Raw genomic sequence first — 15,596 nt, 5'->3', positions numbered from 1 at the left:
TCTGCCAGCAAAATGTCCCTGACACTAGTATGCATTAAGGGATGTGTAACACTGGTTTCTTTCAAGATTGGCCTGAAAAACATATCAGAAGACCAGGGTTGCCAAATCGGACAAACCCATGTAAAGCTGCAAAATCATTACAGATTTGACAGACAAAACGGGACTGGAGTTGTTTTACTTCGAGTTTGAAACTTAATACATACATACATTTTGCCCGCTAGGTGGTAGCATAAGCATAGCTAAGCTGTGCCAGGCATTGGCTCCCGTGCGAGCCTCTGTTTTCAGTTCCGGGTTATCAGGGAGGAGGGGGTCGGACACACCCTTTACCTCTCGCCAGAAACGGTTATGTCGGGAGAGATGCGAGACAAGGTCACAAATTAAATCCGAACATCGGATGCGCGACGGCTCACCATGGACAGCGCTCGAAGCTTTAGATATACAGGGCTTTGAAAATCCTGCTTTAATGGAGTCTAAATGGAGCTGGATGTAAAGAACACATAGCTGGTGGGGACGGAGGCGTTGCATAGCAACCGGATCAACGTTAAAAGGTAAATTGACGGTCGCCGCTTTCATATATGGAGTATACGAGTAATATATGGGTATGAACATGTACGTAGGTTGGCACCTGCCATACCCTAGCCTAGGCGTCCGAATATGTTCATACTGTAGATGGCAGAAAAATAGTTAAAATAGCCCTCATTGGGCAGACAAATAATAATATCTAGGCAACCACATATGGGATATGCGGTTGACGGTTGTCTAGAACCGCAGATCCAACGTCCATACTGTAGATAGTTTTAGTGTGTTCATGAAATTAGAATATTAGTTCAGTATGTAATTGTAGTTATTCAGTATAGGCCTTTGTAACAGGAAACTTTTTTTTAATGAATTGGCACACTTGGACTGGGATGACTTTATGGAAAACGCACACAATCATTTAATTTCTGATGACTAGTTCATATATAATTAGAAAATAAATAAATTCATTCATGTATTTATTTATTCACTAATATACTTCAAAGATCTCTAGGCTGTATACTAACTGCTTCTTTGAAACTCAAATGGTTTGTACTTAGATAAACCAAATGTCCTTCAGGCTTGCATCAAATACTGTACATTTGTGATTCACTTATCAGAAAATAGACCTGCTTTATATTGTGTAGTACTGTACAGAATCGTATATATATATATATATATATATATATATATATATATATATATATATGACGTAAAATAGACACTGTCTATTTGCTCAGACACTATGATGTAAAATTCTCCATTCATTGTCAATGGGAATTTAATGTTTGTTTAGGACAAAAATACACACATCTACAGAATATAGGAGGGGCCCCTAAAAAAAGGCTAATTGAAAAGTTTACACAGTATGACTTTAAATGAAATTAAGCTATAACCTTTGTCATAAATAAGGCACATACAATAAGGGTGGGTTTATGATTTGGCCTCCATATCCGCAATCCTGCCCAAGCCTTGGCTAAAGATAAACCTATTAATGCTACAGCTCATGAATGTTAATTCCTTTAGCACTGCATCTGCGTTTATGACTAGACAAGACACACTGCAATCAAGGCAATGACAGGTGAAATGACAATTCTGTGATTAGCGGTGCAGTGAACCTAAAGTGTATAGTAATGTGTGCTCTCCGGTTGTGTTTATGCAGTTTTATGGAAAAGTGCACTTGTGTGAAACTGGAGGGAACTAGAGGGTGCAAAAGCCTATACAACACCACAGAAAGACATGTCTCGTAAAAGTAATATCCTATTCCATTTATGCCATTTTATACTAGGAAACTGTGGATTTAAGTTAAACCTCTTCGGCCTCAGCTTATCAAAGATCTCTCGACACCACAATTACAAATACCACGTATCTAATAGTTCCAGAAATGGCAAGCTTAGTAACAAACAAAAAAATCACACCCTTGTGAACTGAGTGGTGCAGCTCTCCCCCCCCCCCCCCCCTCCTCCCCCTCTCTCTCTTTCTCTCATTCGCAGAGCACTATCCCTCTCTCTGTTTCTGGCGCCCCCTACTGGTACCCTATAGTCATATACTGGTGCTCATTGATAAGGATGGCAAGCTTTCGTCACCTCATAGCCGTCAATGGTGTCACGTGTCACGAGACCTGGGCACCGACACGTCTAACTGACGGGAAATGCTCGATTCCATAGTTAATACATAATATATACCGATATATATTATATATACACATATACATAAGGCTTAATATTTCTTTGTCGAAATCTATGGAGAATATCTGAAGCTTAATGTTTAATCTGATAGCTTACATTAATTTTTTTCTGTGCATGAACTCCCTACCAAAAACACACTCCGTCTCCCAACATCCATTAAGCCTCTGGCCATTGGCCAACTGTTAAAAGATTAGTTGTTACTAGTACCATATTATCATATTATGAATAATTTCTCTCCACAAAGCCAGCCCATCTAAAACCACTGAATAACACCAGTAACTCATTTTTTTTTTCCGGGGGGGGGGATTTTGCAGACATTGCCGTTTACAAAGTGTGTGTGTGCACTTGTTTTGTTCAGTTTACTTTGCTATGCTGTTATTTTTCTTAGATCAATTGTATGTTCCTGTTTTTTGTTGACTTCTATTCTGTTGTATTTTGCTTGTCTTTGTTTTCTGCATGTAAAGCACTGTGTGATTTTTGTCTGTGAGAAGTGCTATATAAATACAATTTACTTACCCCACACACACACACACACACATACACACACACACACACACTTTTCAATAGCTAAAAGTATAACATAATGCTTTAAACACCAAAAGGGGTTCCCGCCCAGAATGGGTTACTACAATTAGATAGGACTTTTCTGTTTGGATGAATGGGCTGTCATTCAATGGGAAGTTGCACCTCGTTAGCACCTCGCTGGTCAAGATGGCAACGGCATGCATAAGGTCACTCGTGGACGCTAGGCCAAGCCGGATGCACGGCAGAAGACTCAAATTGCCCTTTGAACATCAAATCACCAATTCTGCCAACCTAGAGATGAAAGCGGATTCCCCATCTTAAAGACTGAGGCTCCAGTTAACTGTGGTGATGAATACCGATTTTAAACATTGCGTGAGAAAGCCCCCCAAAACTGTGGCCCAGAGGAGCCTGCATGACCTGCCAGTATTTAAGTACAGGGCTTTACATCTACACTATCGGATTATGATAATCGACCCCTGCTCTTGTTCACTCTGCAGTTTATCAATCAAGTGAAGGAAGGACATTTTTCAATTTACACATGTGGTTTCAGGCGTGAGCTGCACCCTCCGTCTTTCACGCTAAAGACAAAACCAGACTAAAGCCTAATTTATTACTGTAGTATGACAGTATTGCTTGCCGACAAGAACCGCTTGCCTGCGTATATATATATATATATATATCATCATACTATAATTCTAACAATGTCTGTGTGTGTGTGTGTGTGTGTGTCTGTCAGAAACACTGTCATAGCTCCACACTGCCTGCACCAAATCACTCCCACTTTTCACACATAATTTACCATAATAATATGGAGGGCGTAACGAAGCCCTTTTTTCGATTTGACACATTAATGATTAATAATGAATTTATTAGTGAATTAAAAACGCACCGGGTGCAGTACCCCCCGCGGCCACAGGGCGGCAAAACTCCTCTCCCCGGAAATCACGTGTCACCAGTGTCACAAGTGAATTGCATTTTGGGACGGTCACTGATTAATACTGGGACACAGTTTTCCGCGCAACATCTGTTTCGTCACCACACTGTCCGCTCCCTCCTCACCACCTCCTTCGCCGTGCCGTACACATGAGCTACATGCACGCAGCTATACTTTCGCAACGCACGTGTGTGTGTGTGTACTTTCGCCACGCGTGTGTGTGTGTGCGTGTCTCGCTACCTTCGCAACGCACGTGTGTGTGTGTGTGTGTGTGTCTGTGTGTACTTTCGCCACTCGCGCGTGTGTGTGTGTGTTTCGCTACTGCTTTTACAATAGTAATGGGGGTCTCATGTAACTCAGAGACAGCGTATACAATTGACCCATTTACACTCTCACATTTAACAGACATACAAATGCCCTTCAATGGGGGGCTCCACAGGCATCTTCACCTTTCAAATATCTCCACGTATATTTGTTACATCTGTGTGTATACAAATATATTACACAAGTTAAAATGAAGAGCAATTAAATATATTTATGGGGGGAAATTGTCCATACAACGGGTAAGGACTAGTAGTATAAATTAAGCAATTGGTGCAACGTGGGCAATGCCTTAAGCAATGTTCCACCTGCACTATGGTCGTATTAGTGCGATGTGACTGTGTCCGCTAGTCTAAATGGCATGAGCTGTGGCTCTCACCTGGGCGCGTAGGCCTGAAGTTGGGCCATTGTACGGCACAAGGCACAGTCAAGGCCCAAAAGTTATGTTGCGTGAGAGCAAAGCAACTGTACATCATATGAATTAAAACCACCTCTTATGCCCAATACAGTAAGATGTCCTTTTGCTATTTTAAAACGGCACAACAACATGCAGTTAATCGTGGTCACTAAACTTCCCTCCCCCTGGCCAGCCGGGGCGCCTGATGGAGGGGAAAGGAACTGGTTGGAATAACGTGTTCCTTCCACACGCTATGTCCAACCAGGGAAAAGTGTAAGGAGCAACCTGGAAACTCATGCATGAAGGAAGCATGAGTTCAAGTCCGTTGCTCTCCCCAGGTTGGTGGAGGATGTGTAGAGCCCAGGATCACAATAGATAATTGTGTAATAGCTCAATTATTGCGACTGTGTGTACTTAGTGTACACACAGTCACCATCATGGACTGCCATGAAAGTGTTTCACTTCGACATCAACGGTGAAAGGCCATTTTATTTGCTCCCGTCCGTCCGTCATCTTGCATTATAGAATCAGAACAGTGTATAGCATCCTGTACTGTCTCCATAATTATAATCAGCTGTGGCGGAACATGGGAATCGTACAGGTGAATGAAATCCTAATGCATTAGTATTAAGGGGCTTGCTGATGCAATCATGCATTCGTTTTTATTGGATAGCAAGTAATTGAGATTTGGTTAGGAAGTCCTTTTGCGGGTCTACTCAGGACAGGTGCATAGGAGTGAAAAGCAACGATTCTGTGGGTGCTCGAGCAGGAGACAGCGAGCGCCCACTTGGGATGCGGTCGGTCGTAACATGCGCACTGCGCAGGATGCATAATGACCGGTTAGACCGCGCCGGTCTGATGCCATACGTAATTCTGAAGGGATTAAGGGTGTGTTAACTGGAATGTGTTGCTTTTTGCGAGCCATTCAGTCTCATTAGTCTCGCATGATGAAGAGAAACCAGAAACCCAAGAGCTGAACTTCGTAAGGTTAGTGTCTGGTTAACAGACAAACTGTCTTTCCATCTCGGCAAAACGGAGTCCTGAGTTCTTTTTTTGGGGGGTCCAATGACAAACTGAAGAAGTCTCCTGGGTTGACCGGTAGGTGACTCTGACGTTAAATCCATTACTTGCATGGGGTGTAGTTTGGATAACAAGTCATCAGGAGAGAATATGGGCAAAAAGTAGTTTAAAAGGTATGTCAATGAACAAAAATCCACACATAACAGCTTCCATTCATTGTCTTTAAATATTGTATTTGAAACTGAAGGATGATCAAATAAACTAAACTAAACTAAACTAAACTAAAAAGGACTTTGATTATGCCTATACATATTGGTATACTGGCATTTCTATGAGCCTCAAGAAGAAACTTGCTACATGAATGAATACAGACTTGCCAGGTCAGGTAGGTTATTGTGGCTTCCTGGTGGCGCTATAATATAATAATAGGCCAATTTGAAAAGGGTGCCATCTTCCGCCTATGATATATATGAGTGCAAAATGTCACACCACATTGGCGCATTCATAATATGAAAACTTTGGAAGCCAATGTTAGCCATTCAGGATGGAACATGAAACATTGGACAGATCCGTCTTGATCACGTGACTAAAGAGATACTAGAGGGACTTTAAGCAACGACTGTTTTCAGGACGGCTCCGCTACGCGGAAGTACGGCAGCTATGACGCCCACGCCGTAGCTATCAAAATCTGTTAAGCAAACAGCCTCCGGCGACGGAGACATTGGTTGCCATGGTGACGCGTCCATGCAGCATGTGTCAAACAAACACATTATTATTATTTTTAATATGTAACACCCCGTCGCTCGTCAGCTAACTTGCCGATATTGCTTAATTCTTACATGCTGGACATGATCAGCAGTGGAAAGAGGAAGGTGCTGGAGCAATCTGTGTTATTCTAAAAAACGTTTTAATAAACTAATGGCATTAGTGTTATTTCTTCATTCAGAGCATGTCAACACATTACACATGCAGCATAAGAGAGGTGATGGAGCAATCGGTGTAAATGTATGACAGCTATAATTTCGATAAACATGGTTATGACATGGCGTTGTAGACACTACGTGTAAGTGAAGGTTCTTCTGTAGTAGAAAGGGCTGCGACGGAGAGCAGGTTTATGTATCGAGCACTGATCCATTTCCGGTTGCCGTAGCCGACTGCCGTATCCGTCGTTGCTTAAAGTCGCTATTGTCAGGGGTGGACTGGCCATATAGAATCGGGCACCGGGCATATTACCTTGTGAGAGCAACAAAGGGTTGTGTAGTTGTCTGTTGGTTTGTATCATTTATGTTGTTCTGTAAAAGTGGTGGTATTAGGGCTTGTTTGTTTGTGTGTGCCTCGACAGAGCGGGCGGTAGAGTTTCTGCTATCTGCGCGCTGGTTGTGGTGGGCTGGTCTGGAATGTATGTTTTTATTAGCCACGAGAGTAGAGCGCAGCTGACAGAAAGACGCCGTGCGTTGCGTGCACCTGTGAAAGCGCACATTTGAAAAGGGCTTCGGGCCGGGCTGTAAAACTGCGGTAGGCTACCATAACGGGCTGGGCCGGGCCAGGGCAACATTTTGGGCCCGTGGTAAATCAGCATCATACTTCCATTTGTACAGTGTACCTGCAATCCCAACACAGTAATGGTTTTGTTGATTTGTTTTGGTAAAATTGCCTGGTCATACAATAGCCTGCTCTGGGGCCCAACCTTAACTAAGTTAAGCCACTAACCAGAAGCCACCAGAAATAGGAAGTAACCACATAATCTCGGCAACAATGTGGTTGGCACAGGTTTTATGCTGTCCATGTCAATTAGCTTCCGTTTCCTGGCCAATTTTGTGTTTTCTTTAACCTTTATTTTTGCAGCCATGTTACTTCTACTTAGATCTGCATCCCAGATCTAAGTAGAAGTAACCTGAGATGCCTGAGTGAGATGACCTCTCCTTTCCCCCCCCCCCCCCCCAACTACACTCTGGGGGATTCATTTAACCTGACCCCGGTCCCAAAACAATATGGCCTCTGTCTTACCTACCTAGTTGCAAGGATAATGATCAGATAACCATGTGCTGATGCTGGGGATCTCTGTGCTGAATCTGTTCTCAGCAGACAGTCTTTAATCAGACAAGCACTTCTTCAGAGCATCCGTGCCATCAGCACAGCACAGCTCTTCACCGCTTAATAAAAATGTCTATGGATGGAGGTCATGCATACAAATCATCTATATCCACTTATTTCGAAAGGTGTGTGAATGCATATAAATTTGGCTGATATCAATGAAATTAAAATGGTTTTCCCCCCACCCCCGACAAGGCCTGCCAGGGGCTGTGAAGCTCACTGCAATGATAACCCACCTTGGTTTTTAAAATCACTCTGGGGTGAATGGCACTCTCATCTCATCTCATCTCATCTCTCCAGCACGAATCCAAAGTTTTATTGCAATGCAAAATGTCACCTGCTTAGGTGGGTAACTCTTTGACAATCGAAGTGCTTGGAATCTTTTTTTATTTTATTTTAAAGAAGACAACCATTAATTATACCTGCCAAGAAAGCTTGTTATGATGAAGGATTTACGAATCAATTTGTTGAATGGCATTTGAAATGTAAATTATGACCCCTTCTTATCCACCCATCCATTACAATACAAAAACACTTTGCATGTTTTTGCTTTCTAAGCTGCATCATGTTCAAGACTTAATGGAATTCTTCTTTCATTTAATCAAGGTCAAAGCTCATCACTCTCAGTCCACACAGTCCTTTGCATTGTAAATCGTCCTCTCTACGGTGGGTGGATGGGGACGGTTTGGGGAGCGGTGGAACGGAATTGTGGGAGAAAATAAAATAAACAACAAATAAACTGTAAAAGTGCATACAATGTCCCTGCTTACCCTTTGAATAAAAATTAATGAGTCCTTTCTAAAAATGTATGAATCCTCTCTACACTTATTTGGGAGAATTTGAATAATGATAATTTCCTCATAGTGTACTGTATCCATCTACATATCTGCACATTCCCCTTGAATACAGATTCCTTGTTTGGAAAAGCAGATTTACTTACAAAATAATGGCTTTGCAGATACAAAAAAAATACATTATTTTGAGTTTTCACATGTTCATTATTAAAGCTGCTATAAGCAAAATGTTATGTCAACATTTTAATGACCTTTTTATTTTCTGGTATTCAGACAGCCAGCAATGGGTAGAACGCTCCCAAAAACAATTAGTATCAGATTTGCCTGTCTGCTTCCTGATTGGTTAGTCACTGCGACCAGGTTTTTTTCGACCAATGACAATATAGGAACATCTTTGAATGCAGATTGCGGCCCCTAAATGTGTCACAGAGACTAAATTCTTAAAATAAATAAAAAGGTCATTAATATTTGGACATATTATTGCTTATAGCAGCTTTAACTGAGTTCTGTTTTTTCCCCCGTTTCAAGAACGTTGCAAAGGTTATGAATTAAGATGCTCCATACGTCCCACGTATTCACAGACACAGCACAGCATACTCTGCTGGATCATTATGGCATGCTGCCTGGCACACAGCCCAACCCCTCATGAACACATTTCTGACTGAGTCAATGTAAATCATAATGCAGTACAGAGTACAGAGTGCAGCAGTGCCTCAGCTTCACCTACTCCATCAAAATGTCATACTATGTCACCAGAGTGTACATGCTCAAACTGCTCCTATCATATAAACTGTCTTTGAAGACAGGGGTAACAGTGTGTTGGACCACATCTTCCTACTGCCAACTGAACAGGCCTCATAAGCCTACAGTTCAGAGTCGGACCCACAAAGAGGAAAATATTTTAAGCCCAATTAAACATTTGTCATACAACTGTGGCATGCACTCTTAATGCCCCCGCCGGCGGGGGCAGCGGCTGTCCACCTCTAAACAGCGCTCAGCGCGTCAATGGAGACCCAACTGGTCTCCGGTTCCAACTCCGATGTTGCGGATTTTCCCCCTGGACCCCGCCTGGGGTTTAAGAGGTTAAAGGAATCCATTAAGAACTGAGGCCGATTCTACAAATGTCTTCTAAATCCTAACAGTTTCCTGATGTCAGTAGTTCTCAAACCTTTCCATATGTATTTGGCATTATGTAATAGCCGACCCCCATTTCAACATTTTGTTCCAGGGACCCCCAGAAGCAAAGATTTGAGTTAAAAATGTTTGCTTTAAAAATATATAAAAGATCTTTTAAAACAGCAGATCTACAAGCGTGTATATACCTGCATATACCTGCATGTATAAATCCTTTTGAGTGGTGCAACCACTCAAAAGGAACAGCAATGTCCGTGTTCATGTGTTGTTCATGTGTTGTTCACCTATGTGTCCGCCTATGTGGCGTTAATGAGCACCAGTATGACTATTAGTACCAGTAGGGGCGCTACTTTTTTTAGGGGATTTTTTTTATATCAAAAGCATGAAATAATGGCTAAAATCCACAGACACAGATGCTTTCCCGGTTTCAATGGGTTACACATTAGAAAGCATGGCCGTACTTATCGGCAGCAACTTCCATCAGCTTGCTGGAAAAGAAAAGTATTTTCAACTGAGTAAAATTAGCTGGAAATGTATAATTTGTTTCACAAGTCCAAATGACTTGAATGCAAACATGTAGGCTAAATGTATGTTTTCATCTTATAAAATATGCTACATAAACTTGCAAAACCCTCAACCAAAGCTAAAACCACACAGTTATTTGATCCGTTTTGAGGATTGTGGAGTCAGTCACTGCTTGGCCATTTGTATAGGATTCCTCCAGGTTTAATTATGTGGGAACTGGGGAAGGAAATTGCACTTTACAAAGTGGCGAGAGAAAATAGGGAAATTAACATGGTGAAAACCAGGCTCATTAATGGCTCTGTGACACAAGCTTCTACATTAATCTACTAGTGACTCACAGTCACAGCGAGTGAATATTCAAATATAAACTATTTTGCATATACCTATACTGTATATATAATTATTGTAAGAAATAAGTGATACATTTAGAGTGGTACTAATAATCTCTAGTCTGACTGATGAAAAGGGCACTCCAATCTAAAGCGAGCTTTTGCTAGTGCCGCTGCCTCACAAAATCACCCTAATAACATAATGGCAGTGACACAGCCTGATCAAATTCAAGTTTGTCAAAGGGTCTAAGGGCCGATTCATACTCCTATTTTAGAGCCGAATAAAAGTCGGTTCGGCACTGTAGAGCCTACAATTTGACGTCATTTGAGGTTCGGGGGGGCGGGTACCATCCTAAAGTCGGCTCTTCGGTGCTACTGAAATTTTCTGACGAGCCGAAATCATTTCGGCACTACAGCGCCGAAACAGCGGTAAAATAGGAGTATGAATCGGCCCTAAGGCTTAGACCCTTTGCTGTCTTATATGCACAACCAGAAGAGCTTAGACTCTAAGCTCTTCTGGTTGTGCATATAAAGACAGCAAGAAGTTACAACATTGGATAGCCTACATGAGATGAAAAGTTATATGTCAGAGCTATAGAGACAACAAAGTAATTGCGTTTTCTTAAATGTTCATATTCTACCTTCATCTCAATGGATTTTAAACCTTAAAAATGGTTTGCGAGAACATTAGAACAAAAACCTCTTCAGCTTGCCTTCTACTTGGAAGGGTGTTCATTTGATTTGGGGAAAGAATTTGGCGCAGCAAACATCAGCTCATTAAGCATTCACTGGCTTTAACAGCAAGCTGTCTAGTTGCAGAATCTATTCAGTTACATGAACCAGTCAGTCCAAGCGATTGCCCCTGTCTTCTTTGTGCAGCGTCCACTGGTTCTAATGCATACCAGTTTTAGGTCAATGCGCCAGGTGAGTGTCATACAGTAGTATTGACATTTTATAGAGGGACGAGGTCAAATTGCCTCACATTGCTACTACAGTACGGCACAACTGTTTAATGAGCAGTACATGGCATGCTCAAGTTACTGTGTAGGGTGGGAGATCTTTATCCTAAATCCTTTATCTTTCCATTTTAATTTACTTACTGCCTCAACATGTGTTTTAATTTCACACTGCGTAAAACATAATGATCATACTAATGTGCTGCGGGATACATTTCCTCTTGTCATTTGGAGTAAGCCTAATTCATTATGAGCACATGCTAAAAAAAAAAACCATAGTTGAGTTAAGTGGAGGGAGATAGTGATAACTCACCATGAAAGAGTCTCTTCTATCTCTAATTGACTGACTTTACACGAGTCAGCGGTTTGGATAAGGCACTTGATATGCACACCACAACAAACACACTGCTGTGTTGTGATTACTGATTTATTAAAAATTGCTCTCATACATAACGCATGTATAACAGATGCTTCAATGAATAATTAAAGACTTAAAACCATATATTCTAAATTGATCAGGGCCCCACGGGGATCAATCTGTGGCCCGATCGGCTATTTTCGAACAGTGGGACAGAGCCATCATACAGAAGTGACCTAATCAAGGGCACATGTGAAAAACAACCACAACGCTCTGATGAGACAAGGGCCCTTCCTTCCCACCAAAGACAGATGGACCTGAGGACATTCTATAAATGCCTCCTAAATCCTGACAGTTTTCTGAAAAACCCCATGTCAGTCGTTCTCAAACTATTTCATGTCAAGGACCCCCAAAAATATATGTATTTGGCCGCCGACCCCCCCCCCCATCTGAAAATATGTTGTTCCGGGGACCCCCCATAAGCAAAGATTTGAGTAAAAAACTTTCCCTGTGAAAGAATATATATATTCAAAGATTTGCAACGCTTTTTCATGATTTTTCAAAAATAGCAGATCTACAAGGTCATAGCGCAGCACTCGGTGCCGCACTATGAGCTTGTAGATCTGCTATAGCTAAAGCATACCATAATGCTTAAAATACCAAAAGGGGTTCCTGCCCAGAATGGGTATAAGGCAGGTATGGTTGCTGCAAAAACATATATACTGATAAACTCCAACTTCTCCATGTTTCAATAGAGATGCTCTCCATTGCTAAGCTGGAACAAATTCGTCATGGACAGAATACACGAACGAGCTAAGTTCCAAAAAAAGCCATTCCTTGCAGTACTTGACAATAGTTGAGTATATGTTCTGTATATCTATCTGGCTGCCATGGTGCAACCGTGCATCTTTCACTATTGGACTCATAACTATCCCTGCTCTCTGATGGCCATCTCACCAATATGTCCCCTTGTTTATGTTTTGTGCGCGCGCACAAAAACATGACTTCCTGCCTTCCTTCCTTCATTTAGAAAGCAAGCACGTCTTGAGATACCTTTGAGCTACGTATTAATGCAGGAACTGCAAAGACTCATGTCATTGACCTGCTGTATACTCGAGGCTCAATAGAAACTCTTGCAACATGTGACGGGAAGCAACAACTGTTTAAGTTCATAACTAATCTGACAGTGAAAGGCAACTTACACACTTTTAAAAACATAAAAGTTCTATACAACACAAGATCAAACTTTATACACTACTACAGTGTACAAAAACTCTAGTCTGACTAATAAGCCAGACTCATATCACACCATTTTGTGGTAATCCGCCAACATGTTGCCAACGGCTGATTCGCCAGGCTACAAAAACTGAGATTGCAGCAATAACCTTATGTGACTCCAATTCCAGTGGTAGCCTTTTGTGAGTCCTGGAAGCACTGGAGGTCTACATTGTAAAAGAACCACAATATTTTCTTTTGCCTGACTAAGAACAATGAGTGTATCCTACAGGTAGCCTACAGGTATTTCATTATCTATAATGCATAAACCACAAAAAGCATAATGGATCTGAATACAGAATACAGATGGCACAGACTGCAGACTCTGACAAGGAATACATAATTATAGCAATAACAAGTATAGCATGTGGCCTGGGCCGTGGCTCAGCGGTCCAGGCACCTTGGCCGGTAGTCCGAGTCTGGCAGTGTGCCGCGGGTTCGACTCCCGATCCCGACAGCCTTTACTGCATGTCACTCCCCCATCTCTCTCCCCAAAAAAAAAAACGAGTATAGCATGTGAACGTACAGCATTAGCATAAAAGGCATGGCAGCACCCAGGTACTTACAGTGGTGAAGTTCACTGCGTAGCATTCCTGTCCTCGGAAGGTGCACGCCAGAAGCATCTCGTTTATGTCATGGCCCGTCCGGTTGTAGAAGTCGGTCATGTTAAACGACGCCGGCTTAAAGTTCTGGAAGTTGGCCTTCACCTTCAGAGCCGCCAGCACCTCCGGCTCGGCCAGATGCGGGTTCGCTATCTGGTAGTTGTTGTTGAGGAGCGCCAGCAGCTCGCCGACGTGATAGAGGTCGTTCCGGGTGATCTGGGAGAAGCGGAACTCGTTGAGGTTGCAGAAGGTGACCGCCGGGAAGGTGAGGTTGGGCGCCGCCACCTCGTCCAGCTTGGTGACGTGGGGATACTCGAAGTAGTACGACACGCGGTCCATGCACACCAGCAGCAACAGGCCCAGGGAGCCCAGGAAGGTGATGGACCAGAGGATCCGGCGGAACGTCATGTGCCCGTAGGCGAAGATGTGGCTCATGCCATGCAGCGTGGATATGTTGGCGAACGCCTGCAGGTTGGAGGGCCGGACGCTCTCGATGCTTTCCTCCGAGTCCCCCTTCATGGCTGCACAACAAAGTCCGCCTCCCTCCCCCCCCACCCACCCACCCACCCACCCCCGCCTCACAAAAGAAGAATAACTTCGGGGGTTTACAGACTTTTGCTCGGCAACAGAATAGTATAGAGAGGCCAACCCGCCGGCGTCTGAGTCCGTCACAGCTGCTTCCCCGCTACTCCCGCAGAGAGATGTCAGTCGTCCACATAAAAACTGCTTGTCAGAGTTTGGTCAATTTCCCTTTCGTTTGCGATCCATCCTCCGGTGGTCGTCAGCTGTTCCTGTAGATCCAGCCCCCACCACCACCACCACCACCCCCTACCCTCCTTTTATTATTTCCAAAGCTCTTCTCTCACACTGCCCGTTATGTCCAGGCTGTTCTTCTGTAGCAGAACCAAACACAATGACAGCTCCAGAAACACCCACTTCTATACTGAAAGGCAATGCCTCCTGAGTGGACAATGGAAAGAACAAATACAGAAAATAGAGAGAGATAGAGGAGAAAGAGAGAGAGAGAGAGAGAAAAAGAGAGTGTGTGGGTAGGGGGCTGCAATGGAAAGGCTAGCGTTTGGGGAGAGGGGCTATAAGCCTCAGCAGTCAATGGGACCCTTCCTCCTCCAATCGGGGTAGAATGCCTCTACATCGCTGTGATAATGGGATGCGGTGGATTTTGTGAATGGAGGTAATAAAGAAAAGAAATGGCTCACTGGTCCCTTCCGCGGTCACCTGCCTTTTTTTGTGTCCTCGTGTGTGTATTTATCCTCTTCTTGCTTCTTCCAGGGTCAAAATGATGAGGGGGTGGTTGTTGGGGTGGGGGTGTGGGTGGGAGGGAAGGAAGGAGGGGGGGGGGGGGGTCACAGACCTCCGACCAACCCAACCCAGAGCAACCAGCGTTTGCAGGTTTTCCGCGGGGTCCCGACTCCCCAGTACTTCCTCGTCCGCGCTGGTTCCACAGTTAAAGAGGGGAGACCACCTCTTGATGCTTTATGGCCACCCCCTGCAATCAATCCACTGACGATTTGCCTAGAAAGACCTCCAGTTTCACTCTGTGTATGTTGTCTACATGCAGCTTTATACTCTGCCGTCTGGAGCCTGTCAGGCTCATTCGCAAGCTCGCCTCCTCTCTCTCTCTCTTGCTCTCTATCACAACGCTACCACCCCCCTCTCTCTCTCTCTCTCTCTCTCCCCCTCGCTCTCCCCCTTGCTCTTTAGTAGTCCGAATACATCCCACTTCCGAATGGCTGCTTGGCTGTGCGTGTGTGCGTGCGTGTGTTTGTGTGTGCGTGTGCGTCTTTGTGTCTGTGCTCACCAGGGGTAGGGGGGGGGGGGGGTGTCTCTCAATCTGGACACCACCTTCTTCAAACACGCTCCGGCAGTCACCGTCATCTTTTTGCGCTCTCGTACCGTCTGCAAGAATGCCACAGGTTGGATGTTTATTCCCTTGACGAGCATCACCGAATACAACTGAATGTGATCACATGTAACATAAGAACCAGGCTCACAGGCATGAAACTGAACACGCTTTCTTTCTTTGTCTCTTTCTTTCTTTGTTCACCGAATCAAATGAACAAAGCAAACAAAGAAATTACACTGATTTTATGGATCAATTGATTTCCAC

At 43.5% G+C, this 15,596-nt stretch overlaps 1 protein-coding gene across 1 annotated transcript in view; it reads right to left on the bottom strand.

Moving 5' to 3' along the window:
* Positions 1-13,987, bottom strand: part of asic1c (acid-sensing (proton-gated) ion channel 1c) — a gene marked incomplete at its 5' end in the record, with an annotated part of 136,067 nt that extends 122,080 nt beyond the window's left edge. The window contains one exon of the mRNA XM_083781750.1: positions 13,433-13,987. Coding sequence (XP_083637876.1) covers positions 13,433-13,987 — 555 coding nt within the window. The remainder of the gene's footprint in view (positions 1-13,432) is intronic.
* Positions 13,988-15,596: the final 1,609 nt, after the last annotated feature.

Source organism: Protomyctophum parallelum, assembly GCF_964188405.1.
Source record: "Protomyctophum parallelum genome assembly, chromosome: 14".
In the NCBI taxonomy this organism is placed as follows: domain Eukaryota; kingdom Metazoa; phylum Chordata; class Actinopteri; order Myctophiformes; family Myctophidae; genus Protomyctophum; species Protomyctophum parallelum.
The sequence above is the reverse complement of the archived record's forward strand: the minus strand, read 5'-3'. Positions and strand labels throughout refer to the sequence as shown.